This window comes from Acomys minous (assembly GCF_964271855.1).
Source record: "Acomys minous genome assembly, chromosome: 6".
NCBI lineage: Eukaryota > Metazoa > Chordata > Mammalia > Rodentia > Muridae > Acomys > Acomys minous.
Window position 1 is genome coordinate 82399 of NC_140487.1, and position 18094 is coordinate 100492.

Consider the following 18094-nt stretch of genomic DNA (forward strand, 5'->3'; position numbering starts at 1 on the left):
AACATTCTTATCTAGAAAAATTTGCATTATGCTTCACTTTGGTTAAAATATAGCACAAAGGCTCAATAAAGGCAGTGGTGAGTTTTATTCAGACCTGTTTCTTTTTTTCATAGTACTAGAAATTAAACCCAAAGTCTCTGTGCATGCTAAGCTAGTGTTCCACCACTAAGTTATTTCCTATATTTCCAGATCGTCCTTTTAAAACCAACTTGCTTTAAAACGCTTTTTAAAAAAGATTTATTTTTATATATAATCTTCTGGGTATTTTGCCTGCATTTATGTCTGTGTGCCATGTGCATGCCTGGTATCCTCTGAGGCTAAAAAAAGGTGCTGGGTACTGTGGAAATGGAGCTACGGATGGGTGTGAGCTATCCTGTAGGTGGGTCGTCTGCAAGGGCAGCAAATGTTCTTTTGTTTTGTTTGTTTTTGTTTTTCAAGACAAGGTTTCTCTGTGTAGCCTTGTCTGTCCTGGACTAACTTTGAGGACCAGGCTGGCCTCGAACTCACAGCAATCCACCTTCCTCTGCCTCCCGAGTGCTGGGATTAAAGGCGTGCACCACTACTGCCCAGTGCAGCAAATGTTCTTAACTGCTGAACCATCATTGCAGAATCCCTACATCTAACATGTATGTGTTTATTTGTTTTGTGTCTGTGTGTGTGTCTCCACTTCAATGCTATGGCACACATGTGGAGATCAGAAAACAACTTGACGGACTTGGTTTTCTCCCTCTACTATGTGGGTTCCAGGAATTAAACTAAAGTCATCATCATGTTAGGTGGCAAAGCAACTTTACCTGATAAGCCATTTCAGCACCCCATTTTTGTCTTTGTTTTTGAGACTGGCCAACTCACTGATTCGGTCAGACTAGCTGCAGGAGGCCAGCAAGCCCCAGGAATCCATCAGTCTCCCCTTTCCCAGCACTATGATTACAGATATGTACCACTATGCCTGGCTGGGGTGGGAGCTGGCAACTCAAACTCAGGTCCTCATGCCTGGGCAGCAAGCACGGTACTAACTGAGCCATCTGCCGAACCTTGGGTCCTGATTTTTACATGGGGAATAATAAGTAGTGATATATTTTAAAAATAGTTGTAGTTTAAGAATATATTAGTGTATAAGCAGAAACTCAAAAGCCCCCATCCCCAGACAGGGTTTCTCTGTGTAACAACATCCCTGGCTGTTCTGGAACTCACTCTGTAGACTAGGCTGGCCTCGAACTCAAAGAGATCCGCCTGCCTCAGCCTCCTTACTGCTGGGATTAAAGTTGTGTTCCACCGCTCAACAGAGAGCCTTAGTTATTTTTAATGTCTGTTTTGGGATCTTTAGCATCCCTGTACCTCAGCTTCCCCATCAAAAAAGGAGATAATACATACTGTAGCATTTTACTGGTAATTATGTGGTAATCAGACTTAGAACAGTGGCACTTGCAAAGAACTTAGGACTGCCTATTGCTATTGTCATAGGCATGGTGCTCACAATACTGACTTAAGTATGAAGATTGATTCCTTTTTTAACTGTTTTTCTTTTCTTTAGATGACGTGTGTAGAAAAAGCAGCAACTGATGAGAAGATGCTTATGAAGGTCTTCCGCTGTTTGGGAAGTTGGTTTAACTTGGGAGTTTTGGACAGTAACTTCATGGCTAATAATAAGTTATTAGCACTTCTTTTTGAGGTTTTGGTGAGTAAGGCTGTACCTGCCATTGCCACTTTTAATAACTAGCCTTCCGGGCCATCTCAATGTTTGTTTTGTTTGAGAAAAAAACTTTGTGGGAATAACAAGGAGTTGAGCTTGATGGCACATGCCTATACTCTCAACACATGAGAGGTAGGCAGCAGGAGAATTTGAAGTTCAAAGTCATCCTTTGCTAAATAGCAAATTTGAAGCAAACCTGAGCTAAATAAAACCCCATCTTAGGGAAGGAAAAAGGCCCACTGAGGCTGACCTGTAACAGCATGTTCAGAAGAAAGTGTGTGCTACTGTTCAAATGCCCTGTAAAGGTCAGGGTTTCGGGTTGGCTGGGCATGGGCACCACTGAGCTCCTGACATCCCAGACCTGTACATGGCTGTTTGAAAGCATTAATTTTTTTCATTATTTTGTGTATATGTGTGTTTCCTGTATGAAGGTGTGCACATATATCATACCACCCATGTGGATGCTAGAGGCCTCTGGTAAGGTCCTCCTCTTCCATCTAGGTTTTGAGGCACCATCTCTCCCATTATTTACTGTTGCCCTGCATACTCCAGGGTAGCTGGCCTGAAAGCTTCCTGGGGATTCTTCTGTGTCTGTCTCCCATTTTGCCACAGGAGTGTTCTTACACAGTTCTGGGAGATCTGAATTAAGGCTGTCTGGTTTGTACAGCAGACACTTTTACTCCCAAGCCATCTACCTGCCCCTGCCCTTCTTTTCCTAATAAAATGTCTCTACTTTAAAAAGCAGGGGTGATGGTGGTGGAGAGATGGCTTAATGGTTAAGAGCACTGATTGCTCCTCCAAAGGAACCAGGTTTGATTCCCAGCACCTGCAACTGTTTCTGGGGGATCTGACATTCTCTTCTAGCCTCCGCTGGCACCAGAAACATATGCCGTGCATATGCATATATGCAGGTAAAACACCCATACACATAAAATAAGTCTTTTTTTTTTTTTTTTTTTTTTTTTTTTGAGACAGGATTTCTCTGTGTAGCCTTGGCTGTCCTAGACTCACTTTTGTAGAACAGGCTGGCCTCAAACTCACAGCAATCCGCCTGCCTCTGCCTCCCGAAAAGTAAATCTTAAAAAAATAAAACATTTTTAAAAAGAGGTAAGAATCTATTGGGATGATTTGCGTTTGTTAGCTCTCCTAACTTAAATAACTTCCGTAGTAGAGAGATTCTAAGTATCTGTTACTATTGTTATTAGAGACTTATCAGTGATGGTTCACTAAATTTACAGAAGCTCTTAATTATATTGGTAAATAAGAACCCTGCCTCATCTCTCCTTTTTTTGCTATTGTTTTGGGACAGAATCTCAACTATGTAGCAGACTGGCTTACCACTGTGTGTGGCCCAGGTCATCTTCAAATTCAAGGTTCTGCCACTCTCACCCACTGAGTGCTGACATTACAGCCTGTGCTACCATGTTGGCTCCACCTTGGACCCTCGGATATGTTCTTACTTTCTTATAAGTTGTTTTTTAGATTTGTTTCCAGTATGATGTTTAGATTTCCCTTATGCATTTTGGATTTTTTGTTTGTTTGTTTGGTTGGTTTGGTTTTTGGGTTTTAGACAGGGTTTCTCTGTGTAGCCTTGGCTGTCCTAGACTCACTTTGTAGACCAGGCTGGCCTCAAAATCACCTATCTGCCTGCCTCTGCCTGTGAGTGCTGGGATTAAAGGTGTATGCCACCACGCCCAATCTGACTTTTTTTTCCTTTAAAATCAAGTTCTTACTTAATAGTCAAAGCTAGCTTGGAACTCACTATTCTATATGATCTTCAATTTGTACTAGTTCCTCTTGCCTCCTACTCCCAAAGTGCTTGACTTATAAGTGTGCCCAGCAAGAAAGAATATTGTTTTCATTTTTGATTAATACATTGGCTAGGTGTAGTTTTAGTTTCATTGTTATTTTCTTAAAAATATCAAATGCTGTGTTTGCATGTACTCACATGCATCATTGCTAATGAGAAATTTGGAGGCGCTGTCATTTATATGTTATATCTTTTCTCCACCCCAGAAGTTTTAAGAACTTCTGCTCAACTTTTGTATTCTGGGATTTTACTTTGATATGTAATGGGACTTTTAGAGTTGTTGAGCCCTTTCATTTTAAGTAGTACTTAAAAAAATAATAGCTTTCAAGATATGACTAGGGCAGAAGCATGCCATTCCCTATGGAAGAAATTGTATAAACACAAACATGGGGATAATCTGGTAACTGCCAGGCATGGCAGTTCATACATAGGACCCCAGTGCTCTGGAGGCTGAGACAGACAGACTGCCATGCTTCCAAGAAAGCTTAGGCAATAATCTGTTTTTACAAAACAGAAGAAATCTGGTGTGGTGGTATAACATCAAATTAACAAATAAATAAATAGAAAAATTCATATGTATCTGAGGGATAAAGACTTTTCATTTTCTTGACATGTCTGGAAATAGAAGTCAGATAAGGAAGATGTTTTGGCGAGGTCCACAATTACAGGGTTATTGATAGTGTACTCTTAGCTGGCCAGACACAGGAGCACATTGGTGTGCATTTCTGTAGTCCTAGCACATGGTGGGTAGAAACAGGAGGAATAGGAGGCTGGTGACTTTAAGGCCAGTCTAGACTACATGACAAACGAAATGTCATAAGAGAAACGAAAAATAATTTTCATAAGAAGGTTGTAATTGTTTTCCTTGGACTACAATGATTCTGATTTTTTTGCCTGTATTCCTTTTATCTTCCAGCAACAGGACAAGACTTCATCTAACCTACACGAAGCTGCTTCAGACTGTGTGTGCTCAGCTCTCTATGCTATTGAAAATGTGGAGACTAACTTGCCATTAGCCATGCAACTTTTTCAGGGAGTCCTGACATTGGAGACTGCCTATCATATGGCTGTGGCACGGGAAGACTTAGACAAGTAAGTTATTTTTGAAGTCTGGAGCTCTGGGTTACCTACAGTCTGGTGTTTTTTCCAAATCTTTATTATAAATCATCCATCGTTTTTTGATTCTCTGTGACTTTGTTAATGTAAGTGTATGCTATAGATGATATGTCCCTGCATTTGGAGTAGCAACTTGGATCTAGGAGAGGGGATCACCACCAGCTCTTGACTGTACTGGCTTTCCACACTTAAAGTGAGAAGACCATAAGAAATAGGTGTAAACTTACCTAGTTTAGGGGCTTCAGAGATGGCTCAGCAGTTAGGAATAGGTTCTGCTCCTACAGAGTGCTTGATTTTGGTTTTTAGCATCCATGTATAACCCCTCACAACTGCCTGTAATATTAACTCCAGGGTATCCAATGCCGCCTTCTGTATTTTGTGAGCACTTGCACTCACATATGTTAATGCCCACACAGATATACATAATTTAACAGCAATAACCAAAATGATAATAATTTTAATTTTTTAAAAAAAGCTTTGTTTGGGCTGGAGAGATGGCTCAGAGGTTAAGAGCACCGCCTGCTCTTTCAGAGGTCCTGAGTTCAATTCCCAGCAACCACATGGTGGCTCATAACCATCTGTAATGTGATCTGATGCCCTCTTCTGGCCTGCAGGTGTACATACAGGCAGAACACTTTATACATACTAATAAATAAATATTTTTTTAAAAAAGCTTTGCTTTTCTTCTTTTAATTTTGTGTGTCTGTGTGTGTGTGTGTGCGCGCACATGCACATGAGTGCAGGTACCCACAAAAACCAGAGGCATTGGATCCCCTGGAGCTGGAGTTATGGAAAGTTGTAAGCCATCTGATAAGGGTGCTGGAAATCACACTCAAGTTCCCTAGTAAACAAGTACTCTTAGCTACTGAGCCATCACCAGCACCCTAATTTGGAATTTTTAATTCATATGTTTGTAATAGAGAGTATTAATTGGCTTACCATCCTATGCTTACCTGTACAGACGTGAGCAACCTAAGCACAGGCATTTACCACAGAGACTGTGATGCCCATAGTGAGTACCTACTGAATGGCCCTCAGGCTAGGAGCCTTTTGCTCATTTGACTGTGTGTATAAAGCCCAGACTCTTGACCTAGTACTCTCATTTCCCTCCTACAGAGTTTTGAATTACTGCCGTATCTTCACTGAACTATGTGAAACTTTCCTGGAAAAAATTGTTTGTACTCCAGGTCAAGGTCTGGGAGACCTTCGAACTTTGGAACTGCTTCTTATCTGTGCAGGCCACCCTCAGTATGAGGTAATGTTTGTCCTGTGCTGAGATTGTTACTCTCCAGTTGTATATAGCATATTCTCTTTCTTAAGAAATTACAGTCTTGTTTTTAATTAATGTGATCTGGAACTTGCATCTAATTGGAAATTTTTTTTTCAGCTTTATTATTTGTATATGGAGTTGAGGGTACAGCACACATGCCTCCACTGTGAATGTGAAATACAGCAATGCTGTACAGTCCGTTCTCTCCTACTTGTATTGTTAGGGTAAAGGTGACCTGCTGAAGAAAGACCCAAAGGCAGTATGTAAAAATAGAGTGGTATTACTCTAGCATGTTAGGATCACCTCTCTCTAGAGGGTGACCTCTGAAATGTGCATGCAGGCTCAATTTATGGACAGTTGGAGGGATCTGTGACAACAGAATTGAGTCAGAGTGTACCAGGGGATTCAGGACTGGCTCTTTGGTTATTAGGGTCTTGAGTCACTGAAGTTTTGGCTCTTACTCAGGAGCTGACCTTTAATTTGATTGTATAGTGATAGCCGTGTTCTTTACCAAGGCCAAGAAGTAATAAAAACATGGTATCTAGTCATTTTGTTCTATAAGCTGATTAGCAGCCCATGAGCTGTCTATGACTTGTGGTTTTTTGTTTGTTTGTTTTTGTTTTTCCAGGAATTGTTAGAAACTTGGCCTAGTTAGGCAGAGTGAAAACTGTGGTCTAGTCAAGCAACTGGGGTCATTGAGGGGTTTTAGGTCCCTGGGGTTGGGTCCCTTTAGTATGTTGGTTCCAAGGATTGAACATAACTTGCTTAGAAGTACCTTTACCTAGTGAGCCATCTTATTGACCCCATACTTGAGTTTTTGGTGCCCTCATCCCCCACCCCCACCCCAGACAGGGTTTCTGTGAAGCCTTGCGTATCCAGAACTTGCCTTTGTAAACCAGGCTGGGATTACAGGTGTGAGCCACCATACCCAGCTTATCACTGGGATATATTTTAAGAATTATGTTGGGTTTCTGTTTTATATTCTTTAATATTTCCTTATTTACTTGTCTAGGTTGACAGTTGTAGACAGTTGACTCAGAAAGAAAACCTATTATTTTTCCACCGTGTACCCAACCCCCCAAAAATCTACAGAGCTAGTTCCAATACAGCCAAGGCTACATAGAGAAACTCTTGAAAAGAAAAAGAAAAAGAAAAAACATTTCCTTCTTATTCAGGAATGGTGGCACATGCCTTTAATGCCAGCACTAAGGAAACAAAGGCAAGAAGTTTGTGAGTTTGAGGCCAGCTGGTCTACATAGTGAGTTTCTTTCTTTTTTTTTTTTTTTTTTTTTTTCTTTCTTTTTTTTCTTAATCCTTAAAGGTTTTTATGAGCTGGATATGATGGCACATGCCTATAGTGTCTGTGATCCCAGCACTTGGAGGCTGAGACTGAGTATCATGTGTTTGAGGCCAACGTGGGCTAACTTGTAAACACCAGGCTAGGCTGGACTACATGGAGTCTATATTTATTAAAGTAATATTTTTATTTATTTAGTTAGTTTTGTTTGTTGTTTTTTCGAGACAAGGTTTCTTTGTGTAGCCTTGCCTGTCCTTGACTCACAGAGATCTGCCTGTGTCTGCCCCCAAGTACTGGGATTAAAGGTGTGTGCCACCACACCTGGCAGTGATAATTTAAGACATTTTACTGTCCTTTACCCTACCCTTTTGTGGTGCTGAGGATCAGTCTCAGGACCTTGCACATGTTAGGCAAATTGCCCCAGACAGCACTTGGATTTGTTTGCTTTTGTTGTTCTTTGCTTTTAGGCCAGGTATATTCCTGGCTCGCAGACTGGCCTGATAGGGGTCCTGTCTCCATCCCCAGGATCTGAGATAATAGGCATCTGCTACTATGCCTACTTAAAAATGTCTTAGATTTTAGGGCCTGGAGAGATGGCTCAGTGGTTAAAAGAACTGGCTGTTCTTCCCTAGGACCCACGTTACTAGAGCTATAGCTCCAGTCTCTAGGGATCCAACACCCTTTCCTGGCCTCGATGGGCATTGCACTCACATGGTGCACAGACGCACGTGTAGGCAAACATCCACACACATAAAGATAAGTAAGAAACTTAAATTTCTTCCTAGATTTTTAGAAAGTTCTTCATTTATTTGAGAACTTATACCGCCTACTTATCACTTAAGAAGTAATAAGGAGCCGGGCATGTGGCGCACACCTGTAATCCCAGCACTTGGGAGGCAGAGGCAGATGGTGTTCTGTGAGTTCGAGGCCAGCCTGGTCTACAAAGGGAGTCTTAAGATAGCCAAGGCTATACAGAGAAATCCTGTCTGGAAAACCCAAAAATAAATAAATAAATAAATAAATGGGCTGGAGAGATGTCTCAGTAATTAAGAACACATACTGCTCTTCAAAGGACCTGAGTTCAGTTTCCAGCATCCATGTCTGGTGACTTACAACCACCAGTAACTAACACCTCTGACATCTTTGGGCATATGTACTCATATGCATTTATTTTTCCCCACCTCCTACATAGTTAAAATAAACCTTTAAATTCTGTTTACTTTAAAAAAAAAAAAAAGCCAGGGTGTTTTGGCCCATGCCTTGAGTCTCAGCCTCCAGGAGGCGGAAGCAGGTGGATCTCTTGAGTTCCAGGCCAGCCAGAGCTTCACAGAGAAACCCTGTCTTAAAGCAAAGCCAACCAAACAAAAAAATCCAAAAGACAAAATAAAGGAAAAAAAGTAAAGAAGTGTTCCTGGGTTTGACATTGTTTTAAACAGCTTTCCTTTGGATCCTTAATGTAAAGGAGCAATAGCAGGCCCCTCTTTTGTGCTTGCTTTTTCTTATTCCCGTGGTCCTCAGTATAAACAGGTGCAGTTTACTTATCTACAGAATCTCCTAAGGAGTAAAATCCAGAACAGTATAGTCCTGTGCAGGGAAGTAGCACTGTCTGAAAGCTAGTTGTGACTGAAATTCCAGTCTGTTACTGCCATCATTCATGTTCATGAAAACAGCCAAATGAGGGCTGGACATGGTGGCTACATTCCCAGCATTTGAGAGGTAAAGGCAGGAGAATAGGGAGTTTAGAGTCATCCTTTGCCACTTCAGTGAGGTTGAGGCTAGCCTTGACGGCATGAGACCTTGTATCAGAGAAGGGAGGAATGCTTAAAATGACTTATGGTAAAGGAATTACAGTTGTCTCACCTGGGAGGAAATCTTCTGATGTGAGCATTATTGAATGTTCCAGAATTTGGGGAAAACTGTGCCTTAGAAGACTTGGATGTCTTTGTTTTCTATAGATGCTAATATGCTTTGGGAAAAGTTTCCCCACATATAAATAGAGAATGTAAAGCTGGTCATCTAAGTGGATGTTGAGACCTGCGTTGGGAAGATATTTAGGAGGTAGCATAACAAATCTGTACTTCTGTTGAAAAGGTGCTTCCTAACTTACTACGTATACATTGTGGAAAGTGTGTCTCCTTCCCTGTATGGTAAGTAGTAATGAAGCTGTTTTTCCTCCGTTCTCTTCCTGTACAAATAAACCATTCCCTGTCTTACCTAACAGGTAGTAGAAATTTCCTTTAACTTTTGGTATCGACTAGGAGAACATTTATACAAAACCAACGATGAGGTTATTCACAGCATCTTCAAAGCATACATTCAGAGGCTGCTTCATGCCTTGGCTCGACACTGCCAACTGGAACCAGACCACGTAAGTACCCTTTTCTACATCCACTCTCCACCTTTCAGTCAAACTTGAAAAACTGAAAAAAGTAGGTACTAGATCTAACGATCTTCAATCCTTTTTACTTCAGTTTACAGCAAGGAAGTCACTACTAATAAAATTAGACCTATGTAGGCAAATTGTTCCTCCTGAGCCAGTAATTGTTTACCTAGGAATTTGTTGTAAATGATGTTATAGAAGAAAAGCTATTGTTTTGTACAAAGCAGTGTGTGTGTGTGTGTGTGTGTGTGTGTGTGTGTGTGTGTGTGTGTGTAAAATGATTAACTGTGTTCAGCAACTTGAACAAATTAACATCAACAATCAAAAGTGGTAACTTCTGTGGTAGTAATAGGTATGATGAGCAGTACAGATCAGAGTGCTGAGTGCTGTACTGTTTGCTTGAGCCTTTTTGTTGTCTTGTAGTGTCGGGGCCTTGATCATGCCCAGCCAGTGCTCATGCTGAGCTTCAGTCCACACCCTTGGTGGGCTGCTTGGTTTTCAGTTTTGTTGTGCTTTGGGACAGGGTCCACTGTGCAGGGCTGGCTGGCCTAGAATTTCTATTTAGGTTAGACTGGCTTCCAGCTCAAGAGGTCTGCCGGCTGAGTGCTGCGATTAAAGGCGTGGGCCGCCACACCCGGCCTTATCCCTGGGGTTTTCTTTTGTTGTTTGTTTTGTTTTGTTTTGAGACTGTGTTTTGATATGTAGCTAAGACCAGTTTTGAGCTCTCAATTCTACCTCAGCCTCCTGATGGCTGGGATCACAGGTCTGCACCACCACATTTGGTTCATACTGCTTTTAATAACATAGGGTGTGTGGTTAGGTAAAAACTAATAGAAAAAAGTGGAAAAATTGTGTAAGAGTGTTGAGAATTTTCATTTTCCTTCACATGTGTGTACATTTTCTTTATATTCCTTATAAGCATTTGGTAATTTAAAAGACAATATGTAGACATTTGCTTAGAAGAAAACATACTAGACACGTGAAAGAGTTCATTGGAAAACTCTTCGGCCTCCGTTATTTTACCTTTCTGCTTGATTGCTGGGTGGCTTTGGTCTAGGTCCTAGAGTAAACTTAGTTGCTTGTGAAATTAAATCTGACTTGCTAATCTGTTAATTTTTCTAAGCTGAGGATCCCTAGTCATAGCCATGTTTTGCTTGGATCTCCCACATAAGCTGCTCTAGTTCAGGGCTTACGTAAGTGAATCCTCTGTTGTTTGTCAGTTCTGTGGCACCATTTCCCTCACAAGTATTTTTTTTACCCTGAAAGTTGATAGTACCTTTGTATTTTATTCACTATTTCATCTGGAAAGCCATCATTTCCTCAGTATTTTTCCATCTTAGTTTCTTCATCGTAAAACAAGGAGGCTGAGCTAGGGGAGCAGTCCTCAGTGGTACTAAAGGGATATTTCTAGGTATTTATAGCCCAAGATTTTCACATGTGCCTTTAACCATCTCAAAATTAACTGGTAACTCTTGATTAGAGAAGGGCATTGGGATAGGAAGGATCTGAAATTTTCTTTGTGAAGTTGTTGTGATGTTTGGTTTTTGTTTTAAGATTTTGAAGAAGAAAGCCTCAGACTTGTACAGTATTAGGGAGCTGACCTTCTCTAGATCGGCTGTAACTATTTCGGCTTCTTTCCAGTCACTTCTCTCCTCTGTGATTTTCTTAAAAACAAACAAGATGTGTAAATGAAAATGCAAACTAAACACACATAGTCACACACATAAACTGAAGAATTTTTCATAGGAGAGTGGAGTATATAGACTGATGACTAAACATCCTAGCACTTGGGGAGACCTTCTATCATGGTAACATAGCCTTAAGGTTTTGTACTTGTTTCGTTGGCATTTGGCTACTGGATGGCTTTTTCTTCTCTATGGATTTTATAAAGGACATTGACAGGTTCGTTGAGTTTTAAACAAGTGTTACATGCTTTTGAATTTCAGGAGGGAGTTCCTGAAGAGACTGATGACTTTGGGGAGTTTCGAATGAGAGTATCAGACCTGGTGAAGGACTTGATTTTCTTGATTGGATCTATGGAGTGTTTTGCTCAGGTAAGTTCATTCCTGGGCCAATCTTAGTGATCACATTCATTGTGTTTATCTTTCTTCTATATCTTTTGTAAATGTTCCATCTTTTTTTTTTTACTAAGATTGGTGGCCAAATGAGATAGTAGATATGTAGGTGCCTAGCACACTGCCTGGCATATAGTAGCAATCGTTAGGGTCTGATAAGCCAATTGCAGTGGATAGATAAATTCAGTTATGGTTTACTTTGTTACTCTTACTGATGAGGGCTGTTCCATGTGTGCAGCTGACCAATATGGAAGTCTCCAGGAAACTTTCCCAGTGGGGGGATTTAGACCCCACTGGGAAAAATGGTCAGGTTTTCCTGCTTTAATCCTGACAACTCTTTAGTTATATGGTATTTCCTTGGTCCACAGTTGAGTTAGATTCTTGTGCAGCTTCATCCCAGAGGAGGAAACACTAGAGAAAAAGAGTTATAGTCCCTGTGGTCTCCAGGCGATCAGTAAGTGACGCTTTACCTTGTGAGGCTGCAGCCATTGTCATTCCACATCACTTACTGTTAGAATAGCTTCAGGTACTTGTACTGCTGGGTCACACTTAGTGAGCTCTGATGGGACAGTGTGGATGCTGTGTCGTAGCCACACCAAACTAACTGTGAGAAAAAAATTGGGAAGACTAAGGTTTGACACCAATCTGTATATAAAACTTGTGTATGACATAATCTAGGAAATGTTCATGAAATACAACTTTTCATTACAAAGCATAACTTTTGAATCTACTATGCAGAATTGGAGATTCTTAGAATGCAGTTCAGTGGGCAGATGATATATACTCAGATTTCAACTCCTTTCCCACTGACTTTGTGTCTTTGACTTAAGTTTACAAATTTATATAAACTGTCAGTGTTGCCAAGATGTATTCTGTAGAGCTCCAGATCCAGATTTCTTTCACAAAAATGAAAGAAAGCAAGCTAACTAAATCATTACTTGAAATTGGGAAATGATATAAAAATCTGTATACTACATTAAAAGTTCTGTGGTGTCATACAAGAGAGGTTTTTTATTTTGTTTTCTTTGTAGCGTGTCTCCTTTTTTTGACTGTAGAGATTTGCTTTTAAAAGAATTGTGATTGCATATGTTGTATAGAGCAGGTGCCTTCAGCACTTTAATTTGACTGACTGTTGATGCAGACAGTAATGAAAGTATAGAGCAGATGCACACGCAGATCTGCTGTTAAGACCAGAAGGCACTCATTAATGTTTCAGGTTTTCCATAATATTCATTGTCTGGGGACACATGATAATCTTGTTAAACTCTTGGGTTTCTAAATATGTTTATTTTAGGTGCTAAAATCAGTTACTTATAGTTAGTGAGGATATGAAACATGAAAGTGCTGTTCTCGGCCAGCTCTGAGCAATAACTGGGCTTAGAAACAAAAATCTAGATTTCTTTGAGCTAACATTTTTTGTTTTTTGTTTGGAATTCTATTTTTCTTTAATGGATCCATAATCCACCTCTTCTTCTCTAGTTATACTCTACTCTGAAAGAAGGCAACCCACCCTGGGAGGTGACAGAAGCGGTTCTCTTTATCATGGCTGCTATAGCAAAGAGTGTTGATCCGTGAGTGTCTAATAAGTCTTTGGTTGGGAATCTTAAGTATCAAGAGAAAGGAGATTTACTCCATGTTCCTCTATGGTATATTATTGGAAAGTCTTAAAACTTCTATGCTGCTGTCTAGCCTTCCAACTTTAGCCTGGTGCAGAATCGCCTGCATTGCTGATGCTGTATTTTAATTATTTCTTAGAGTTAAACTTTTTTTTACTGTTGATGCTAGAAATAGGATACTGAGGGTTTTTTGTTTGTTTGTTTGTTCTGTTTTGGTTTTGGTTTTGGTTTTTTGTTTTTTGTTTTTTTTTTTCTTCAGTGACTCCTTTGTGACAGTGGGTATGATCAATGAATTTGTTGGTATTTGCTTAAAAACAATAGGCTAGGCATTAATGTGGATTTCCTGTTTTTGTGACCTTGGGTAAGTTATCCTTAGATGTCTAATTACATTGTTCTCTTTCTCTGTTTTAAGTAATCTATGGGTTTCAGAGCATTGGTACTATTTTACCTTAAAGAATAGATAATCTGAATGACAGTTGTTTCTTTTGTTGTAGCCACTGAAAAAATTTTAATTATTTAAATTTAAATTGTAATTGCTTTGCATGGAAATTATATTTATGACAGGGTTTTAAGCAGTTTGCTTGTGTCCTGAGCTTGTGTACTGATGTATTAACTTTATCAAGCTGTGTTGGATTTTGATCAGCTACTTATACTCTCGCTCTATTTAGGACCTTAATTGGAAATATGGAAAGGGCCTAATCTGTGAACTCTCAGTTAGACATGTCTCCAACCTAAGAATAAGAGATGATTAGGGTCTTTTTGTTGTTGTTGTTGTTTTTGTTTGTTTGTTTGTTGTCCTAATAGAAGCTCTGCTTCTTAGTTAATACACTATAGTATTTGCTCTTAAACTATTTGATGTCTTTTGGAGCCTTCTCTGACGGTCTGAGGGTTACCAAAGTCATTATTATCATACCCAGTAGATGCTGATTTAAAAAAGGAAAGGTAGATGCTCTCCCATAACTGGCTGAGTGTCCACAGGAAGTTTAAGGCGTTAGTGAGAGAATAAGTACTTGTTTTTCCTGACTTCAAGCCAACAGGGTATAAAGGATATAGTAAGCCTAGTAATTGGTAGGTGCACTCATCCTGTAGTGCTGGGTGTCTTCATTTCTGAATTAAATTCTAATTAGGAACATCTTCCATGCTATGTTTCTAACCCAGTTTAGTAGGAAGATGAGGGGTGATAAAGTCAGAGAACTGTGGAAAGTGTTTGGTTAACTTTAATTATTCGTCTTATTCCACTTCGGGGAAGTGGCAGCCTAATGGCTCCTCCAGCTTGTTTCCTTGGGTTCTTCAGTTAGTGAGCTGGTCCCCCTCTACTTTCCTTTTTAAAGTTTCCACTATCTAGCTTAGGAGATCGTAGGTAGCATCCAGTAGAAGTGATTTATAAGAGTTGTTTGTTCATTCATTCATTCATTAAAGCATTAAGCAGTATTTCTCAAGTGCCCACTATGTGCCAGGTACTGTTCTAGGTGCTGCAGAGAGGGGAGTAAGTGAAACGATTCACCTTCAGCTAATAGCTGACTCTTCAATTGCAGATGCCTCTTTTTGATAGCATGTCTGTAGATACTGTCACGTCATTCAGAAGAAGCAGTGTACGTCTTCTGGAATATTGATATTTTTATTTTCTATCTTTTTGTCCCTTTTTGAAGATTTGGAAAATATTCAGGGATGGGGAATGTGCCTCAGTTAGCACCTTAAGAAAACAAGAAACCAAAATCCTTGTCTGAAAAACATTCAACACTTTAATTTGAATAGTTACTTATTTACTTAGAAACCTTTTAGGCAACATGAAGTTCACTGCAGCCTATTTCTTGTCCAGAATATTACCCCTGTAGACAGTAACTGTAAGTACTTGCCTTCTCTCCTCAGAGAGAACAATCCTACACTTGTGGAGGTACTAGAGGGAGTTGTCCGTCTGCCAGAGACTGTACATACAGCTGTGAGGTACACCAGCATTGAGTTGGTTGGTGAAATGAGTGAAGTGGTTGACCGAAATCCTCAGTTCCTGGGTAAGTGTGAATTCTGCCTTTGCTGCCACCACTTGAACTGGTTCTGGTGTCTTGGGTTTTTTGTTTGTTTGTTTGTTTGTTTTTTGTTTTCTTCTCTTAGAATAAACATATCATAAGTTGCTTATTAGTTGGTAACAGTTGTAGGGCTGTATTACTTATTACTTTTCTTAAGGCACAAATATATGTATGAGCTAATCAGACTATCCTAAAAACCAATACACTAAAGGGAAAAAGAAGGTCTTTCTCTGTTAAGTAAATGTTTTATATAAAAGATAAGAATTATTCAAAATAAATATAAATTAAAATTAAACAAGATTTGGAGTTAGAATGAATCATATATCCCAACACCCCCGTTTTGTAGATAAAGACACTGAGATCCAAAAACAAAAAAAAATTCTGTCCAGAAAAATATGTAATCAAATTCCTGATATTTAAAAGAGATCTATTCTAAGAATTTTGTGTTCCTGAATTTGTGAATGTTTACAAATAATACACCACAGAAAGTAAAAGTGTTTCTTTTCTCAATTTGTGCACAAAGCCTATCTATGTATGATAGGTTTACTCAGTGTATAACCAAGTCACTTTGCAAGTAGAGCATGTCATTCATAATGTTTACAAAATTCCACTCTACGTGTGTGATGTCTAGGAGCCAGAGTTCAGAATTTTGTATGCCCACTTCTATCACTCTCAACCTTTTTTTATTTTTAATATTTTTATTTATTATGTATACAATGTACACGCTAGAAGTGGGCACCAGATCTCATTATAGATGTTTATTTTTTTGGTTTGTTCGTTTGTTTGGACACAGGGTTTCTCTGAGTAGCCCTGGCTGTCCTCCAATTCTCTCTATAGACCAGGCTGCCCTCAAACTCAGAGATCCACCCGTCTCTGCCTCCCAAGTACTGGGATTAAAGGTATGTGCCACGACTACCTGGCTTGTTTGTTTGTTTATTTGGTTGGTTGGTTTGGTTCAGTTTAATATTTCTTGTCTTTAAAAAAAATATATGATCTTATAAAGAAAGGTAAAAAGAAGAATAGGATTAACTCTAAAAGTAAACCTTTGCAGTTGCCTTTGGTAAAATAGAGGGATAGTAGTAAATTTTTTTCATTTAGAAGTGATACAGATAGGTGTGGGAAATGATTTATGGATAAAGCACTTACTTGCCCTGCAAACTTGAGGGCTGGACAGGTGAAGTGACCAAGAGAAGTCCCAGTATTAGAGAGGCAGAAACAGTGTCTGCCTCTGGGGCAGGCTGGCTAGTAAACCAATCAGCAAGCTCTGTGTTCAGTTCAGAGTGTCTACCTCAATAAATAAAGTGCAGAATGATACAAGGCACCCAGTGTCAACTGTAGGGCTGCACATACATGTGAACACGCATATACATATGTACGCATGCGCACATAAATAAAAAATATTTTTAAGTGTTAAAAGGTGCATTTTGCAGACTGGAGAGATGGCTCAGAGGTTAAGAGCACTGTCTGCTCTTCCAGAGGTCCTGAGTTCAATCCCAGCACCCACATGGTGGCTCACAACCATCAATACAGGTATCTGATGTCCTCTTCTGACATGCAGGTGTAAATGCAGACAGAGCACTCATACATAAAATAAAGAAGTCTTTTAAAAAAAAAAAGACATATTTGCATGTAGTTTTAAATTATATGTAGCAGTGTAGATAGAGTGTATAGGAGTGCAGATGTCTTCAGAGGCCAGAAACATCAGGTCCCTCTAGAGCTGGGGTTACAGGCAATTGTAAGCCACTCAGTGTAGGTGCTGGAACTGAATTCAGGTCATCCAGAAGAGCAGTGCATGCTGTTAACGTCTGAGCCATCCTTTGGGCTCATAGTCAGTGGTTTTCATTTCATGTACATTGGTATTTTGCCTACAAGGGTGTCCGATCTCCTGGTACTGGACCTACAGACAGCAGTGAACTGCCCTGTAGGTGCTGGGAATTGAAGTGGGATCCTCTGGAAGACCAGCCAGTGCTCTTAACCACTGAGCCATCTCCAGCCTGTTGTTGGTTCTTTTGAGACAAGGTCTCACTAATGTAGCCCTGGCTGGTCTAGAATTCATTAAATAGACCAGGCTGGCTTCACAGAGATCAGCCTTCTCTGCCTCCCAAGTACTAGGATTAAAGGCATGTGTCACCACACCTGATAAATTTTGTGGTTTTATACTAATGCTTAGGGTGCTTTAATATATTTCATTTTATGAGATTCTTTTGAAAAATGTGTTAAATCTTTGTTGCAACGAAGCATATATTTTTCTTGCGTTTCAGATATATAATGTATATTGGCTTTATTTTTTAGACCCTGTATTGGGCTACTTGATGAAAGGCCTCTGTGAAAAGCCTCTGGCTTCTGCTGCAGCCAAAGCCATTTATAACATTTGTTCAGTGTGTCGGGATCATATGGCTCAGCACTTTAATGGACTCCTAGAAATTGCACACTCCCTTGATTCTTTCATGTTGTCTCCTGAAGCTGCAGTGGGTTTGCTAAAAGGTGAGTAATAGTCCCCTCTGTACCACTACTTGGAGTTAACAGTTATAATGTACTTAGTAATGGCAAAGGTGGCTTTTCTGTTCAGGGGGCAGTGTTTATTACTATGTGTTCATACATTGTTTTCTTAGCAAAACTTAAGCCTATCAAACTATATTATACTGCATGCATATGATGTGCTTATATATCCTGGTTATAGATTTGGTGCAGAGACAACACATTCAGATTAAACATGCTCATGTTTGAAATGAATAAACTTTGAATTATATCAAGGTGAAAACCAGTCTGAATTCTAAATACGTACAAGAAATGTTATAGTTCTTAAAACTGCT

General features: G+C 39.7%; 1 protein-coding gene across 3 annotated transcripts in view; it reads left to right on the forward strand.

Moving 5' to 3' along the window:
- TNPO3 (transportin 3) overlaps positions 1–18094 on the forward strand; it is a 73812-nt gene that overhangs the window by 32162 nt on the left and 23556 nt on the right. For 2 of the 3 annotated variants that reach the window (XM_084786781.1, XM_084786780.1), the window contains 8 exons: positions 1535–1678; positions 4420–4595; positions 5736–5874; positions 9408–9554; positions 11513–11620; positions 13121–13212; positions 15127–15266; positions 17574–17765. In XM_084786781.1, coding sequence (XP_084642907.1) covers positions 1535–1678; positions 4420–4595; positions 5736–5874; positions 9408–9554; positions 11513–11620; positions 13121–13212; positions 15127–15266; positions 17574–17765 — 1138 coding nt within the window. The remainder of the gene's footprint in view (positions 1–1534; positions 1679–4419; positions 4596–5735; positions 5875–9407; positions 9555–11512; positions 11621–13120; positions 13213–15126; positions 15267–17573; positions 17766–18094) is intronic. The other variant, XM_084786782.1, reaches the window with a different exon arrangement.